The following is a 19,271-nucleotide window of genomic DNA, read 5'->3' as shown; positions in this document are numbered from 1 at the left end:
CGTTATTATGGATGCCCAACATGCACATGAAAAGATGATTAACAATAGTAATCATCAAGGAAATGTAAATCAAAACCACAGTGAGACATCTCACACCTGTTAGAATGCCTATTATAAAAAAGATAAGAAATAAATGTAGGTGAGGACATGGAGACATGTACACTGCTGGTGGGACTCTAACTTGGTATGGAAGTTCCTCAAAAAATTAAAAATAGAACTACCATATGATCCACAATTCCATATGTGTGTATTTATCTGAAAGAAATAAGAACACTAACTTAAAAAGATATCGACAACCCCCATGTTCATTGCAACATTATTTATAATAGCTAAGACAATAGCTAAGTGGCCATTGATGGATGAATGGGAAATGTGTGTGTTTGTGTGTGTGTATGATAGAATATTATCCAGTCCTAAAGAAGGAGAAGAAAATCCTGTCATTTAAACAATATGGATGAATCCTGAGTGCATTATGCTAAGTGAAATCATTCAGAGAGAGAAAGACAAATACTGTATGATCTTACTGGTATGTAGAAACTAAAAAAAAAAAAAAAGCAAAATTGAACTTATAAATACAGAGAACAGATTGGTGGTTGCCAGATGCAGGGCCTGGAGTGGGGAAAGCAAAATGCATGAAGGTGGTAAAAAAAAATAAAAAGAAAAGTATGCTGTTTTCAAATAAATTATAAAGAATACAGAATTCTATCATAAATGACTAATCTTCATTATACTGGGCTTTGCACATAATTTCCACACGTACCTGTAGCCATTATAGTATCTTCTCTCCCTTGGGTGAAGATCACAATTCGCTGCCTCTTCGGGTTCACCTTTGGCAGAGCCTGTGTCTTTCTGGCTATCTCTTTAATGTCTTCAGTCTATTAATAAAGAGGATGAAAAAGTTCTCATAACAGTACAATAAAACGAAAGTTACTAGTAGATTAAGGATTTAGCTCATCATGTTAAAAATCGGAGGGATACACACCCCCATTATTCAAAACAGGAGGGATACACACTTCCATTATAAGAGTTGTTCTTTTAAAATTTTAACCATATACAAAAGTAAATAGTACAAGAGCCTCCAAGGAACCCACCATCAAGTTGCAACAATTTAAAATTTATGATAAATTTTATTTAATCTATAGTCTCACCCACTTGCCTTTACATTATTTTGAAGCAAATCCCAGATACAATATAATGTTACTTGTAAATGTTTTATTATGTACCCCTGAAAGGTAAGGACTTAAACATAACCACATAACTATTATATTTTAAAAAGTTAACAATAATTTCTCAATATCAGCAAATAGCCAATTTTCAAATTTCCAATTAAAGAGAGATTTGTAAAAAAAGAAAAGAGGGGGAGATATTTAATTATTTTAGAGGTTTGGAGAATTATGCTGACTCTGGAAATAATGTCGTTAAAATGCCAAATCTTCCAAAGAACTAAAATGAGAGAAGGAGATGCTGTTTCAAAAAGATAAAGTTAAAAAAATCTACAAATTAATTCTAGAAACCTGATGCTATTTTTCATATCACATACCTCATGAAGTTTTACATCATAAATGTTTTGACTTGAAATCTAAATCTTGAGCTATCATCAGTAGGATGTTTAGAGTCATGTTTTCAACAATGTTAGGTAATTTAAAAATTCATGTCTGAATTCAGTGGGTCTCTAATCCATCTATGGTTTGGGCTTTATTGGTACTCTATCACTGTGCAATTTCAAACAGTTATGGAGAGAGACATACCAGAGGAGAAATATATCTGAGTGGAATCAAGAAAGTTTAATTAGAATATATAGGACAAAAAATTTAGGTACTCAAGGTAGACAAGTCATAATGGTTACAGAGAACATCAGGAACTATGACATTTTTAAAGGTATGAAAATCTTTAGTGAAATATTTGTATGTTGTTTGTTCACTACATACTTAAGAAATTCCAGATGATACATGAAGCTAAGCTTTTTCTACACCTAACATGATAATTCCAGACAACCTCTGTTTCTGAAAAGAACAGCCATGTGTGGTAAGACAATGCTGCCGACCTTTTGAACACGCTGACTATTTCACTTTTGGTTGCTTATTTTAGAACAAAACTAAGCCTGAAGTCTGATAATATAAGAAAAGAAATTTCCTCAGTTTTGGGGGAACGACTATTAGAAATGACTAGTAACAGCTGAAAGGACCAAAAAAAAAAAAAAAAAAAATCAGAAAAAGCCACATAATTACAATGTTTTCGTGCTCTCAAATAAATGTATACACTTAATTAGAATGACTGACATATATTCTCCTAATCTCCTTACCACACTTAGGTTTTACAACTGTCGGAGTTCTGCTTATGATTGAGTAGATTCATATTTAATAAAGATAAAGGGGTAAAACCCAGAAACACATTCACTTTATCATCTTGGGAGCAGAATGCCATCTATGCAATGTTTTTAAAATAGAGGTCTTTCTTCAATGTGGTATAAGGAATAAATTAAGAATGAGAATCTATGGTTGTCTTCTACCACGCCAGTAGGAAGATATATGTATTTTTTATGGGGTTTTTTTTGTAACCTAATCAAAGAAACCTTTCTTATGTCTCAAATGAAATCTTATAAAAATGGCAATTCAAGATTGAAATAAATTTTCCAAATATAAAACACAAATCTTTACAAGATGGTCAAACTTTATTCTAATTGTATCCATGTCCACAGTTCATACAAAACAACTCTGTCACTCTGGGATCACACTTCAGTGAAGACCAAATCTAAATTTCTTACTATGCCTTTGAGGAGTCATTGTTTTGGCCTCAATAGTTGATGCCCATCTAGTATGAAAACTTCTCTTTAAGCCTCAATTTTGTCTTCTCAAAGCTAAATATTTCTAGTTCTGCAGCTATCTCCACCTCCCTATAGATTCTTCTCCTTTATACTTGGGCTAACATCTTAGCAGAATTATGAAATTACAAGGGACTTCAGAGAGTGACACACCTAGATTTGTGCATCTTGAACAGGTAAATAAACCTTTGTGAGGCTCATTTCCTCATCTACAAAACTAAGTAAATATTTATGTTAAAAGACATTGGGTGGGGAGTGCCTGAGGGGTACAGTCAGTTGAGCATCTAACTCTTGGTTTCAGCTCAGGTTGTGATCTCAGGGTCATGGGATCAAGCACTGCCTCGGGTTCTGTGCTCAGAATGGGAGTCTGCTTTAAGACTCTCTCTCCCTCTCCCTTTGCCCCCTCCCCCCCCCCCGCATGCTCTCCCTCTCTCTGTTTGTCTCTCTCAAATAAAATCTTTGAGAAAAATGATGTTGGGGGGCGCCTGGGTGGCTCAGTGGGTTAAAGCCTCTGCCTTCGGTCATGATCCCAGGGTCTTGGGATGGAGCCCCACTGGGATGGAGCCCCACATCGGGCTCTCTGCTCAGCGGGAAGCCTGCTTCCTCCTTTCTCTCTCTCTCTGCCTGCCTCTCTGCCTACTTGTGATCTGTCAAATAAATAAATAAAATCTTTCAAAAAAAGAAAAGAAAAATGATGTTGGGGGAGAAATATGCCCAAATAGTGGGCAGAAGTTTCAAGAGAATCTAGATATTTGCACAGTATCTCTCTTAAGATACTTCCCATTACAGATTAGTAGGTGAAATATTTGCACAGTCCTAAATATCACCCCCAAGATATTTATTAAATACAATAAGAAAATAGTAACTTTATAAAAAATAAACTGGCAAACATCACCTAAACCCAGTGATGAAAGTGAACATCACCAACATTAAGATAATGGGACATCATGCACATCCCCAATATGATGCACTGAGAAGGCCAAATCACATCCGCGGTATTTCTGGCAAAATGTGTAACTTCAACTTAATTAACAGAAAATATGAGAGAAACTCAAATTGAGGGGCATTTATAAAATGATTGGCAAGTACTCTTCAAAAAGCTCAGGAACATGAACTAGGAAAGAATGAGAAACTGTCACAGATAGGAAGAGACAAAGGAGACATGACAAATAAATGCAGTTTGTTTTCCTGGATTAGATTCTCAAACAGAAAAGGGAGTTAAGGAGAAACTGGTGAAATTTGAATAAAGACTGTAGCTCAGTTATTGGTAGCATACTAATGTTAACTTCCTTGTTTTGATCATCATACTTTCATTCCTTTAAGATGTTACGTTAGGGAAAGCTGAGTGTACTATTTTTGCGAATTTCCTAAGTCTAAATTATTTCAAAATAAAAAGTTGAAAATAATTGTTGTGAGGATGAAAGAAGATGCGGTAAGTGAAAGACCTTAATGCAATACTTAGCACATGCTACATACTTAATAAGTATTAATTTCTTTCCTCTAATGACCATCATTTTAATACTCTCCAAAACTGTCATATCCTGAGATTGCCCCAAAATCTCTAGAAAGGGCCTCAAGAGTTTTGAGTATTGGGAATTCAATTATGGTATCTAATAAGGGAGGAGAGAAATGAAAAAGGGGGAAGGAGTAGAAGAAAGCTCATACAATTTAGCTATAAGCAATGGATATAGCTCTGAAGTGCTCACTAAATCTAACTTCTACAGACAGTAGGTATTATTCTCATATCCTCATTTTGTAGGTGAGTAAACTGAGTCACAGGGTAAGAAGCTTCCTAAGGTCATAAATACACTAAGTGGTGGAGCCAGGGCTAGCACCCACGAAGTCTGACTCCAGAAATTACACTCTTAACCAATATTCTATGCTAGCCACAGATCGTACTGCCTTTTGAATTCCGGCAGTGTGGTTTCTGTTGTTATCACAAAACTATAGCATGTTCAACTGAAATAATTTTTCTGCCACATGCACAAGTCATTACTGATCTTGTATTTAAGTTTGCTATTTTTTCCTCTTAATTATTCTGGCTTGTATTTTACCCTAGTGATTTTCAATTTTTGACTTCCAAGATATTTCTCATTTTCCAAGGTCATTTGGAAATCTAATCTCCTCCTCCAATATGTTAGGATGTGAGTAAGAAAGAAGTGTAGTATATAAAGAGTACGAGACTTAAAGAGCTGGCTCTGGTTCTGGCTCCATGATATATCAGTGTGACCTTGAACAAGTCATGTAGCCTGTTTTATTGTCTGTTGAACTGATATGGCAATACATGCCCTACCTAACCCCAAAAGGTTTGTGTGAATATTAAATGTATTAATCACATGTTGAAAAAGGTTTTATAAACTGTGAGGTATTTTATAAATGTTAAATTATGCTTTTATTGTCACTGCTGATCACACACTTAAATTTAGCATTGTCTTCCAAATTAAAGAATACACTCTCTTTATTCCATTTTTAACAAGCTGATGATACAAATGTTAATACTGTCATAATCTACCTACTCCTATAGAATACCAATTGCAGTGTTCCCACACATTGCTTCACTTAACCATATCACATTCTTTTGTTTTCTAAATAGAAACTCCTATAATAATTATGGTGTTCACTTGACGTGTCAGTCTTGAGTCTTATCTCCTACTACCTCCTCCTCGCTTACTTCATTCCAGTCACACTGGCCTTCTGTCAGTTCTTGGAGTACACAGCACATTATGCTCTTTCCCCTTTGGGAGCCTGTGTAATCCTGTTCCCTCTGTTTGAAATTTGTTTTCCTGTTGTTTGTTTGTCTTGCTTTTGTCTGTCAATGCTAGATATCCATATTTTTCAAGTTTTACTTTCCTCAGAGAGTCATTCCATGACTATTGTATCTAAAAAATAGGAACCTCTCTCACGTTTTCTTTCACAGTTCACTCTCTGATCATTTCTTGTCTTCAGGGTCTATCAAAGTGTTAGGCACAGAGTTAGTGCTCAGTAAATATTTATTGAATGAAAAGTGACTAAATGAAGAGAATTAAAAGACTACCTTTCTCTTTCTGTTACTTTAAAACTGTCCTCTTTTGGGACTCAGTCACCTAGAAAAGCAGCATTGTACTCTCTTAGCCAGCAGAACCTAATCTAGTGTCTTATTTCTAGAAACTCTGGGTGATCATTCATTGTATTCTTTGTATCTGTGAGGAACACAAGAACCTTAGAAAAATCCTGGGAGAATTCTTTGGGAATAAATACCTCCTGAATACTCTGTGGACCTTCTCTCCAGTGTTGATCAATGGAATTTTCTGTGATGATGGGTATGTTCTACATCTGCCGTCTACTATGGTAGTCCCTAGCTACACAGGCTATAGAGCAGACTTGAAATGTGCCTATAGAGATTTAGGAACTGAATTTTAAATTTTATTTAATTTTGATTAATTTTGAATTTAAATAGCCATATGTGGCTAATGGATGCCATATTGGATAACATAATTCAATACTTTCTTGTCTCAGTGGTAGAAGATGATAGAGTCATCAATGGTCAGAGAAATATTACAAGTCTGAGATCCTCTGGATAGAGTCAGGGTCTGTGGGGGAAAAGTTGGAAAAAGGAAAAGGATTGTTTTGTTTCCTCTGTAGTGAGAAGTAATATATGTTAGAGATATAAAATAAAATTAAAATTTGTTGCTTGGAGTAAACTGAATAAATGACCCCGTAGAGAAGGTATGAATTATCCTCATCATTTGGCATCAATTCCATTGCACAAAGAATGAAAATACAAAGAATACTGTATTTAGGTTTTGGAGGGATTTTCTTTATATAATTTATTTTTTATCTTTTTTTCTGCATTTAATTTAAATCAGTTTTCAATACAGCTTTTAAAATGTTTCATAATGAAACATATTTTTAAGTACCTTAACATATTTTTAAGTACCTTATTTTTATTTAGGTTCTAAGAATACAAACCTTTAATCGCATCAGTTCAAGATAAAGTAGATTTAAAAACACACTGCAGTCTGACCTGACTTTCCAGAATAAAAAAAGGCCTCATGAAACTTTTTACCTCAAGAATTGTCATTTTAAATTCTTAGCAGGTCTGTCATTTAAATCAGGCAGTATGCAATTTTCTATCATATATATATATATCTCGATATATATATATATATATCTCCTCTCTCTTCTGCTTTGTGCTCTGCCCAGCTCCAGTTTTTATCTCATTCTCCAGTGGCCTCCTAAGCTGCCTCTTCTTACTAAAAATTGCCCAATTCATTTTAAAGATTAAAGATTTTTTTAAAAAGAAAGATTATCTAAAATTTGCAGAGAAGCTAACCAGACTAGCATAAACAATGCTACTGAAGATATTTCCTGATGAATAAACACTGTTTATTTTTAGAGGCATTTGGACTGGTCTGTTAACAGACATATCACTAGTGGCAATACTCAGTGGCTTTGGGAACTGATTGGGATTTATAATAGAAAATAAGAGTAGGACAGCAGAGCTGGTCCAAAGAAAAAAAATGCTCACCTTTCTTTTTAATCTTTTCATTTCTTTCCTCATTCATGTCCCAATTTAGAGGTAAAATTAAGGTTGAGAGGGATAAAATGCAGATCTTGACTAGTTTGTCACAGTAGACCTGCGAGCACTGACACATTTCTATATGTATTAAACTGTTAAGATAAAGTCATTTATTCTTGTTTGATTCTTTAAAAACACCAAGTTTCAAACCTAGGCTTTCCTCTTACTATCTAATGGTCTAAAGAAACTTTTATGACATTTTAAAATAATTGAATTCCCCTAGATAGCATTCCATATGTGGGTTATATTTAATAATAAAAATATTCTACTCATGGCTCTTATGTATTTTGCAACGCTTGTAGTATTTTAGGGAATCCATGAAGGGACACATCAAGACATGGTGTGCTTTACCTAATCTAACATATCACTGTCAGCATCACCAACAGAGTAGTTTTGCTATGTTAGAAGGTAATAAGATATACTATTATAAACATCATCATGTTTATATGCTGTAATCAATTATGGCAGATTTATGGTTTAAAAAAAAAACAATTCTAAGTGTCAGCAAATAAGAACCAATGGAAAGGTTAATATGGTGCCAGTTAGTAGAGAGTAGAAAAACTAGTTTGTCCCTAAGACTGAATTTAAAGCAAATATATTCAAAGCATGTAGCTCAAGTGGGCAATAAAAGTATGAATTTGGGTTTGATAAACTATTTAAAAATTATTATCTGCAGGCACTACAGAGTCATGATCATTTGTTACGCAACATGTTATATTTCTAAGCATATACAAAACCAGTTATTTTCCATAACTAAAATACATTTTTTAATGTTAGCACTGAAAACAAGCTATAAATTTACATTCGACAAGCTCTTATCTATGGAGAATACTGATGTAACAAAAGAGAATATTGATTGTTAATATTAAAACTTATCATTACTGAAACTTTAATTTAAAACATTTACTTACATTTTCATGATCAAAACATTTGAATTAAATATTACCCTGAGTATATTTACTTGTGAATACCAATTGCCAGTTTGGGAAATTACAAAGTGAAACTTAAATTAGATTCAATAAATACTTGGAAATTTTTATTCCTTCTACATGTGACTCAAACCTATATTTATAAGAATATAATAAAACAAAAAAAGAAAACTCCCAAGCAGCTATCATAGTTCTAATAATCAAGTATTTTGAGGCAAGCTTTTCTGCACTGATAGTGTTTTTTCATAGAATACGTATACCACAAGCTATTGTCTTCCTCCAAGAAGAGGAAGCTTTACATCTGGTTGTCAAGTCCTATGACATGGGTAACATGCACATGTATTACTTTGTTGCTCGATAATGAATCTGCCTTTAGTACATTTAAATAATAGCTCCCTCACAAATTCATACAACACTTTGAAGAGTTCAAAGTGAGCTTACTGATAGATCTAATCAATGCTCACAGCTTCTCTAGATGGTAGACAATACTGAGCATGTAAATAAAGAGTTTCTATATTCCAGCTCTAGTCACTTTAATTTTTAAAAATTACTACCATGCAACATTCTAAGTTGCTGTATAGAACACAGCATTCTACATAGTTCTGGCTCATAAATATGATGCTTATAAACTTATAAACTCGGTTTATGAATTCACTGTCAGTTAATCTGGGTTCAGATTAAAGCCAGTGTTTTCTAACAATTACCTAGAAGATGGATATTTTATAGATAAAAACATGATCTTGTCTGGTATCCTAATTTTGCCAACAACTACCACATGGAGTTTTGAATCTTGACAACTAATATTTCCACTAGGAAAACAGAATTAAGACTTGGAAATTAAAGCCAATTATTGATATTTGGTTTCAGAAAATTTATATGTTTTATGCTATCAAGAAAGAAAGAGAGAGAGAGAGAGAGATGGGGAAAAAAGATTAAAGCAGGAAGTTTATATGAGCAGGATTTAAATTAATCAGTTCATAACAACTGTTAAGTACAACCTTTTGGAAATTAATTTGCATAATGATAATCTACATGTGGTAGGGGTGAAATTATTTAAATAACATTATATTTCACTATTTAGTCTTGCTCCACCACTGCTTTAGCAGTGAATCCTTATGAAATGTAATACAGCTAATGAGGTAGCTTTTTAACTGAACAAACTGACAGGCCCCATATCTGCAGAGGCAGCTTGAAACCGTGCCCAACCTCTTGGCTTCCCAAGAGGCTTTTCAAAATTCAATAAATAACATCTGTAGGCGATGTTGGGTGCAGACCTAGCAGAGTGCGTCATAACACTGTGCTGGCAGAACAAAGAAACCATGACGACTGCCAAGTTTCCATGGCAACTGCTGCGAGGCTCTGAGAGTATAATAGCACATCAATCACTGTCCAAAAGAACTTCATTATCAGCTAGAAAAAAACCTTTAGGATCTGTTTAGTGTGCAATTGTGGGTTAACTCACCTCAAAGCCTTGCTCTCTAGCAAAAGTGGCAGCTTCCTGAAATAAAAAAAAAAAAGAACAGTTAATTATAAAGTGCTAGGTAATGAAGAAATAATCCATTTTGAAACTCATTCAAATAGTCTTCTTTTTACACAATTATCTCAATATACCCACACAGTTCAATTTTTATTCTTACACCAAAAAAGATTTCTTTTTTTCCTTGGCATGAAAAAAAAAAGGCAGCATAATGTCAACACACTTCACAAGTTGGAATAAAGAAGATGTAGTACATGTTTTTACTGTAGCTGTCACAGTGAGTTCAGGTGTTTTGACCCCAGCAAAGAGAGACAATCATTTGGAACCTAAGGAACATACTGGTGGTTGTGTTTTTAATTGAAACAATGCCTTTCAGAAAGTACTTCTGCAAAGAAGAATGTCTGCTAATAAATGTATAGATTCAGAGAATCACCATTTTGCAACCCCTAATGAAATTTATTCAGGCAAGAATCATCAATGGATGCTAAATTTCTTGGATAAAAGGATGACAGGAAGCTGGGTATTTCATGGAATCAAAATATCACAGATTATATGCTGGTCACGGGGAGCAAAGTATAACTTTATAATGGAAGGATCAAGCTGTCATCACCTTAACCCAGTGATCAATCTTATCATTTTTTTCATCATTAATAGTGGAATCACCAAATATTCTGTGCCTTCCATTATGATGCCATTAAAGGACATAGCACTACCCATAAAGTTTACTGGCCATATTTTTAACATTAATTAATCAAAACTTCAATTTAATAACTGCAGTCTACAGAAAATATAGAGGATAGGAGAACAAGTTAAATGATACAATGAGAAAGTAAATGGACAAATCCATAAAGTAGGGACATCCTACAGGACAAATAGTCTGGTCTCTCCAAAAAATCAAGGTCATGAGAACTTGGGGAGGGTAAAAATAACCAAGAGCAATGTACACACCTTAACTGAATCTTGTTTTTAACAAACCATTCAAGAAAGGCATTTTTCAGACAGTTAGAGAAATTTGATTATGAAATAGGATTGAGATAACATTAGGAATTATTATTTGATAAGGTAAATGTGCTTAATTTTAGAGGTTTCTTCTGAAGTATTTAGGGATAAAATGGCATAATATATGTAATTTACTTCAGAATATTAAAAAAATTAAAGTGAAGTAAAAATGTCAAAATGTTATCAACTATTAAATCTAGATATATTTTATCACTGAAATTTTCAATATATTGTCATACCATTTGTTAGCATTGTCTTTGTTTGATGCTCATTTCAAATTGGTATTTTGTTGCCTTTTTTCCAATCTAAGTTTTTCATGGAGCTAATTGTTCAAAGATGCCACTTTTTTGGATATTTTCTTTTTCCTACCTTTTCTTTCTCATTGAGGTTATTCAGAATTATCAAGTCATATTTGGAAGATGTTTTCCTGGGGAAAAAAAATCTAGATGTGTTTAGTATTTCTACTTTGTCTGTTGGAAAACTTTTATAGTACATAGTCTTCCTCTCCCCAATTTCTCTTTTATATAATATCAGGGTAACAAAGGTTGAACATTTAAAAAAAAGTTAAAAAAAAATTTTTTAAAGATTTTATTTATTCATTTGACAGACAGAGACCACAAGTAGGCAGAGAGGATGAGAAAGAGGGGGAAGCAGGCTCCCCGCTGAGCAGAGAGCCCGATGCGGGGCTCGATCCCAGGACCCTAAGATCATGACCTGAGCGGAAGGCAGAGGCTCAACCCACTGAGACACCCAGGCGCCCCCCAAAAAGTTAAAATTTTTATTTTGTTTTTAAAAGATTTTATCTACTTATTAGAGAGAGAGAAATAGAAAGTGTGGTGGGGGAGGGTTAGAGAGGAAGAGAGAATTTCAAGCAGACTACATGCTGAGTGTGGAGCATGATGTGGGGCTGGATCGTACAACCCTGAGATCACAATCTGAGTGGGAATCAAGAGTCACACCCTTAACCAACTGAGCCACCAGGCACCCCTAGTTAAAATTTTTAAATTCACAGTGTTTCTAGGTTCCTAAATATTTTAAGGGCATAATCTGATGAACATTTCTATATCTACTAATGCTCTTTAAACAGGCCATCAAAGTGACAAAAACACATCTGTGTAACCAAATCCTTTTCCTTTCTGTACTCTCTGCATATATTTTAATTTTAGGACTGAAAGAGAAAATAGAAGCAATATTACTTTTCAACTCAACTTCCCTCTTGAAAATGAAAAAAAAAAAAATACTGCAGACAACTGTCAAGAGCCTCTACATCTTAACTTACATTCCTCCAAAATTATCTTTGCCAAGAGATATTAATAGAAGGATGGGATTTGAGCCTGAGTAGTGAGCAGATCCAACTCAAGTGAAACGACTGCCGCACCAAACCATGTAAGGCAGAAAGTAAGTCAGTGTCTCCAGCACAAATTTGGGTACTATCTACGTGTTAAGGAAAACACTGGGAAAAAGAAGTATGTATGCACTTATGGTCCAAAATACTAATGACATAAAGATTTAAAGACCCATTGTGAGGGCTTGAAAAGGTTGAAATGGATGATTACAGCTAAACGCTGAAGTTAATAGAGATAAGCTGAAAGTACAATTCCTAGGCTGTTCACTAGAGAAGCATAAGGCTGATCAAGTTAGCCTTGGTGATGTAGATTAATGAAAAATTGAATTATGATCTTAACAATTGGTACAAGCAAGGTTGGCCTCTTTGATAATTTACTTATAATAGAATTTGATATACCAGATAGTTAATAATATTTGCTGGCCTGGATGTCAAGGAAAAGGACAAGTTTCAAAAGATATCAACATAATATTTTTCCAAGTTGTCCAGTCCAAGAATTAACCAAGCTAATTCTTACATCAGAAAGATAACTGAAAAGCTCTGCTACAACTGCTTATTTATACAGAGCTTCATCAGAGGCATGAAAGATGCCCAGAGAACTAGAACACAAAATTAATATGAAGAAGCTGTATGACTAAAACTGCACTAAGACATAAAAAACTCAAAATTCAACATATAGTAGTTAAAATGCTTTTTTAATGTCCAGTTTTGCTCACACAGATATAAAAAAGCAATTAATTGTGCTCTGTTGTGATACAGTGGAACTGACTAATTGCAAGAAGACACATATATAAACGTCAGATCATTATTCTTTAAGGAAACCAGGTTCTAGGACAATTCCACATCTGTGAACTATTTGAAGCGCCAACATATTTCTGATTGAGGAAGGACATGCTGGAGAAAAGTCAAGTCAATTTTTTATCTTAGCGCCCCCTCACACAGGTTTGCCGAGCTGTGCCCTATCACTGAAAAGCTAAGCTCTTGTTCCATAGCTTAAAAAGATCTTATCTCCTGACTTCCTCCCACCTTCTTTTGATCTTGAGCTGGTGCCCCCAGTCACTCCATTAGAGAAGGCAGCTGGCTCACATCACTGCAGACTTTCCACAGCTAACCTCTGATCTGAAGGTGTTTGTAGATACAATGATGGAACAACATCTTTTTTCCCTCCCAGCAAAACAAATAATAAAACAACACAGGGGAACAGTTTGACCTAGGAAGAATTTTAACCAGAATTTTAGTCCTCAGATTCACTGCATGGAGGGACAAAAAGAAAACGCATTAGGTCTGGAAGCAGGGAAGGAAAAAGGGACATGGATGGTGGGCAAAAGAGTAAGGCAGGTTCCAAATATCAGGGTTAATTCCAAGTAAACAGATCATACTAAATTGAAAAGGACTTTTTAGTGTGTCTTTGCAGTAAAAGTGAGAAAAGAAAACAAGCACGTCCCCATCTGTGCTGCCCCAGGGCGCCACGTACTGAGTTCACAAATCTAATGAAGCAGTCAGGTTAAAATCTAACCGCAGAGTGGATGTGACGTGTGGAGAACAGCTAGGGTTAGAATAGAGAAGCAGGGCGGTTCCTAATGCAGGTGATTATCCATGTGATAATCATTATATTTACAGGCTTTCCATTTTAGATCTGACATCAAAAATCACAAAGGAGGAGGGATTAAGGAAATAAACAACCGACAGAGGCTTTCCTGCTCCCCTGAGAGTGTAGCACTTTTATTCATGCATGACAAGCAACAAAAGCAAAACCAAACAGGCCAGAAAGAGTATTTCTGAGAAGGCTGGATTTCACATTAACACTTCTTTCCATTTTGATAACTTTCACTATTATGCAGTTTCCCAGACAGGTCACATTTTCAGAATTAGTTCCCATTGTTGTCTATGCTCTAATACAGTATCATTTTTGGTTTACAATGAACGATACTCACATAATATGTCTTTTACAACAGTAAAGTCATTTTTTCCTTCCTGGAATTGAGTGTTGTGAATAAAATGACATATAATTAAAGTCTCAGACTCTCATCTACACCACGTTATTTAGGATTTGCAGTAGGCTTGCTGCTTCATCGACCAGGCTAAAAGGGTGCTAGTGAAACAACCACCAAGTAGGGGTTTTGAGGTTTAAAAAAAAAAGAAGAAGCTGAAATTCATGGTTAATGAAAACTATGGAATACTTCCATTATGAGCTATTTAAAGGGATTAGCAAGCCACTATTAGAAAGCACAATCCTCAGGTTATACAGAAAGAAAGGAGAAACTCAGGTGCATGTTTGTGAATATCAAAGAGCTATTTCCTTTATATTCAGTTGAGGAGAAAACTGTTTTCTCTGCAGTTTGTCTGATAACACCTCAGTTTTAATTTATAAAGCAGAATGATCTCTAATCAATATTAAACTAAAATTGTAAGTTGTGTTATGGTTTATTATTATTTATTATTATTTTTTAAGATTTTATTTATTTATTTGACACAGAGAGAGATCATAAGTAGGCAGAGAGAGAGGGGAAGCAGGCTTCCCGCTGAGCAGAGAGCCCAATGCGGGGCTCGATCCCAGGACCCTGAGATCATGACCTGAGCCGAAGGCAGAGGTTTAACCCACTGAGCCACCTAGCGTCCCTATTCTTATTTATTCTTATTTCAGTTCCAATTGTTACTAGTTATACGGAAATACAAATGATTTCTCTATATTGGCCTTGTACCCTCTGACTTTGTGAAATTTATTTCTTAGTTGTGGGAACTATTATTTTGCTTCTTTAAAGGAAGGTAGTTTTTTATGGTCCTATTAAACATACCACAAAGTTATTCTGAGAAGTTAGCAAATGCCTTTAAAAACAATATTTACCTCTCTTTTCTCCAGGGTGGTCTGAAGGGTATGACTACTAACTACCATGACTACCATAGCTCGTAATACTTGCCCGTGCACTTCCTGTTCTGCACTTGAAGGCACTGAACCCAGTTAGAACCATTATCTGCTTGCTAATGTTACCACTCTATTTTTGATCTCAGATATGAAGGGTCCTGGTATAGGCTGAAACTTCATGGAATGAAACAAAAAGGAGAAGATCCAACTCAGGACCAAAGAAAGGTAACTTCTGATGATTATTCACAGAAAGCAGCTCATCTATCCAAACAAACTACTTTGCTGCTCCAAAGCATGGAGGAAGCGGAAAATTCACTGGGGGACTTGCCATGGTCCTCACTCAAGTAACAGGAGTCCAGAGCTTTGGGAAAAGCCACCGGTGTACAGAGCCACCAAATCAGTAATGTTGGTTTTACTTTGTTACCTCTCCATTCAACAAGTATTCATCTCCTATGTATAGTTTCAAGCTAACAGATACTATTAACCTAGAAGTATATCACTACTATTAGCTACTGCAGATCTTAAAATGGTATTAGACTTTGATTCAATAATATTTGAAACAATACTGTAAATCCTAAATGGTGTGGTATAGGTGAGAGTCTATAACACAGTCTTCTGTGTCTAAGAATGTTAAGAGTCTAAGAATATTCTTTCTATATATAAAATTCACATATTTGTATACACATTGGATGTATAATGCTCTCTTTGAGTGGCCTTAAGTGTAAGACAGTACCGTTCAGGAGGCCAAATGCAAAGAGTACAGGGGCAGGGGTCCCTGGCTGGCTTAGTTGGTGAAGCATGTGACTCTTGATCTTGGGGTTGTGAGTTCAAGCCCCACATTGGGTATAGAAATTACTTAAAAAAAAAAAAATCTTAAAAAATTTTTTAAAAAGGGAGAGAGTACAGGGTTTAGAATCAGAAGACCTACACTAAGGGTATAGTTTTACAGCAATCTTGAGCAAGTCACTTAGTATATCAGTTTATATCAATAAAATTGATGCCAATAGTATCTGTCGCATTAGATTGTTGCTAGGAATAAATGGAATATTTAATGGGAACCTCACAGGTAAAATAATTTTGCCTATTGAATTCAGGTTCTTGATAAGATCTCAGGATAGTTCAAACAAGTTCTAAGGCATCCAAAGGACATTCAATGATTTGTCTTATCTCTGCATCATATTGTAGTAGATAGCCTCTAGATTGGCTTCCAATGATTCCCTGACTGCTCACACTCAAACTTTTGTATAATTCCCTCCCCTCGAGTGTGGGGTGGACCTAATGACTTGCTTCTAAAAATATATGACAAAAGTGATGGGATGCCTTGTTTATTCTTTTGCTCATATGCTCTCTCTGAGCTCCTGTTCTAGAGGAAAGCTGTCACCTATGGCCCATGGCTAACAACTGGTGAGGATCTGAGGCTTGGCAAGAGACACATAAGTAATAATGGAAGTGGATTCTCCCCCAGTAGTGATATGATTACAGCTGTGGCTGACATCTTGATTACAGCCTTCTGAGGAATTCCAAGTTAGAGGCACCAAGCTAAGCTATGTTTGGAATCACCATCCACATTTTATATATGAGAATCCTAAGACTTAGCGAGGTTATATAACACATCCCAATTAAGATAATTCAGATTATGTTAATGCTTACAAAAATTCTCACAAAAATCAACTCAAAGTAAGTGTAGTCAACAGATCAATCACAGGGTGAGCAAATTATGAAAAGATAATTTAGTTACATACTATCTAAATGCCTTTGTGTAACTGATTATGGTTAATAATTTCTTCTACACAGATAACCAGTGTATATTATCTTTTACATAAAATTTGTTTTTTAGCATCAAGTTTCATTTCAAATAACAATGTCTTTCATTATTCTGAAGCGATGATTACCTTACTGAGAGTAAAGTAAGATATTTAAGTAGTGCCAGATCCTTGGGTGAGAAAAATATTATTGAATCAAAGTCTAACACCATTATAAGGTCTGAGACAGCTGTAGCAGTGATACATTTCTAAGTCATGCTGATATTTAATAATAAATAACTACCTGCTGTTTATTTCTTTTCATACAATATATCATAAAGACTTATGTTGGTTAAGCTTTTATATATTTCCTCATGCTGTCCTTCCACTAAGAATTATCTTTTCTTTATGCTATCTAAAAAATCATTTATATACTTTTTATGACACTGAATGTTATTTTATTTTTAATACACTAGTTTTGATGAGGAAAAGTTTTAATTTGAAAATAAAGTAAATGAAGGGTAGAGAAAAGTCAGTAAGTAAATTATGCGCCTGAGAACTGCTTTCTAAAATAAATTTTATCACAAAAATTTCTGTACTGGGTTTTCCAAGGAATATAACACACAACTTTTTGGGGATTTTCAACCTGTGCTCTGACATTTATTACCATATGCTTCCTGTCTGCAGAATGCTGAATAGAAATATTATTTAACATTTATTGAGTGCCAAAAACTCAGTGGGGCAAAGAATAAGCTATAAAGACATTCATGGCCCCTATCCAATAGGTTTATAATAAAAGTTACATAGACAGTATATAAATTATACCTCAATAAACATGACTGGGGAAAAAAACACACACACACACACACACACATTAGGCAGCCAAAACACAAGCCAACAAAATTAGGTTTAGCTTAGGACATACCTAACCCTTTCACAAAGTGATTTATTAGTTGATGAGTCTATTATAGCAAGGAAAGTTATTCATTCCCACCTTTAAGCATATTTAATGGTGGTAACTAAAGGAAAACAAAGTTAGGAAAAACACTTCAACAAAATTTGATTGATTAGCTATTTTGGTAACTTCTAGACTAGCTCAGGTTTTTCAGATACTGAAGAAAGAGGAGAGATGATAGCATAAGAAAAAAATCTCAGACCTCTTATTGGGCCTCTTTCTGGATATTTTATTTCCATTTTTAATGAGACAACGCATGCTTGGCACAAAGGAAACACTCAACAAATGTGTATTATTTTCCTTACTGATTTGATCCTCATAAAAATCCCATAAAATAGGTTTCTCATATCACAGAAATATCTGAAGGTTCGGAGAAATTAAAGTATGTCCAAGACCAAACAGCTGTAATTGTTACAGGTAGCACTTGGATCTGAGCCTTCCTAGATGGTTTGTGCTGATGTTCTACTGATGAACTCTTTCAGCTTTAGTATGTCTAAAAAAGGCTTTGTTTTGGTTTTGTTGTTTTGGAAAAATAATTTTGCTGGGTATAGAATTCTAGGTCATTAATTTTCTTTCATTCAGTGCTCTATGCTTGCATTGTTTTAGATGCTAAGATTGCTGTCATTCTAGTCTTTGTTTCTCTGAATATAATGTGTTTTTTAAAAAAATCAAACTGCCTGCTTTTAAGATGTTATCACTGATTTCATTCCATTATGTTTTTTGGTATGGTTTTCTCCTTATTTTTTTCTGCTTGTGATTTGTTGAACTTCGGATTTGTTTTCATCAAATTTAGTTTTCATCAAGTTTAGAAGAATTATGACCTCAAATATATTTTCATTCACTCTCCTCTTTCCTAAGACTCCAAATATGTATATTAGATCACCTGATATTGTCCCACAGCTCATTCATGCATGGTTTATAGTTTTTCAAAGACTTTTTCCCCCCTCTCTCAGTGTTTAAGTTCAAACAGCTTCTGCTGCTGTGTCTTAAAGATCACTAATTACTGTTTTTTTAAATTAACATATAATGTATTATTTGTTTCAGGGGTATAGGTCTGTGATTCATCAGTCTTACACAATTCACAGCACTCACCACAACACATACCCTCCCCAATGTCCATCACCCAGCCACCTTATCCCTCCTATGCCAGCTCCCCTCCAGCAACCCTCAGTTTTTTTTTTTTTTAAGATTTTATTTATTTATTTGACAGAGAGAGATCACAAGTAGACAGAGAGGCAGGCAGAGAGAGAGAGGGAAGCAGGCTCTCTGCTGAGCAGAGAGCCCGATGCGGGACTCGATCCCAGGACCCTGGGATCATGACCTGAGCCGAAGGCAGCGGCTTAACCCACTGAGCCACCCAGGCGCCCGCAACCCTCAGTTTGTTTCCTGAGATTAAGAGTCTCTTACGGTTTGTCTCCCTCTCTGGTTTTTTTGTTTCATTTTTCCTACCCTTCTCCTTGATCATTAGTCTTATTTCCCCAATTCCTCTTATCAGTGAGATCATATGATAATTGTCTTTCTCTGATTGACATATTTCGCTTAGCATAATACCCTCTAGTTCCATCCATGTCATTGCAAATGC

General features: G+C 35.0%; 1 protein-coding gene across 3 annotated transcripts in view; it reads right to left on the bottom strand.

Annotated features, from left to right (window-relative positions):
* Nucleotides 1-19,271, bottom strand: part of ADK (adenosine kinase) — a 534,854-nt gene that overhangs the window by 94,042 nt on the left and 421,541 nt on the right. For all 3 annotated transcript variants that reach the window (XM_047701923.1, XM_047701925.1, XM_047701924.1), the window contains 2 exons: nucleotides 9,771-9,806; nucleotides 761-875 (listed from right to left, as the gene is read on the bottom strand). In XM_047701923.1, coding sequence (XP_047557879.1) covers nucleotides 761-875; nucleotides 9,771-9,806 — 151 coding nt within the window. The remainder of the gene's footprint in view (nucleotides 1-760; nucleotides 876-9,770; nucleotides 9,807-19,271) is intronic.

This window comes from Lutra lutra, chromosome 14 (genome assembly GCF_902655055.1).
Source record: "Lutra lutra chromosome 14, mLutLut1.2, whole genome shotgun sequence".
In the NCBI taxonomy this organism is placed as follows: Eukaryota; Metazoa; Chordata; class Mammalia; order Carnivora; family Mustelidae; genus Lutra; species Lutra lutra.
Note: the sequence above shows the minus strand (reverse complement) of the source record. Positions and strands in the feature narration are given on the sequence as shown.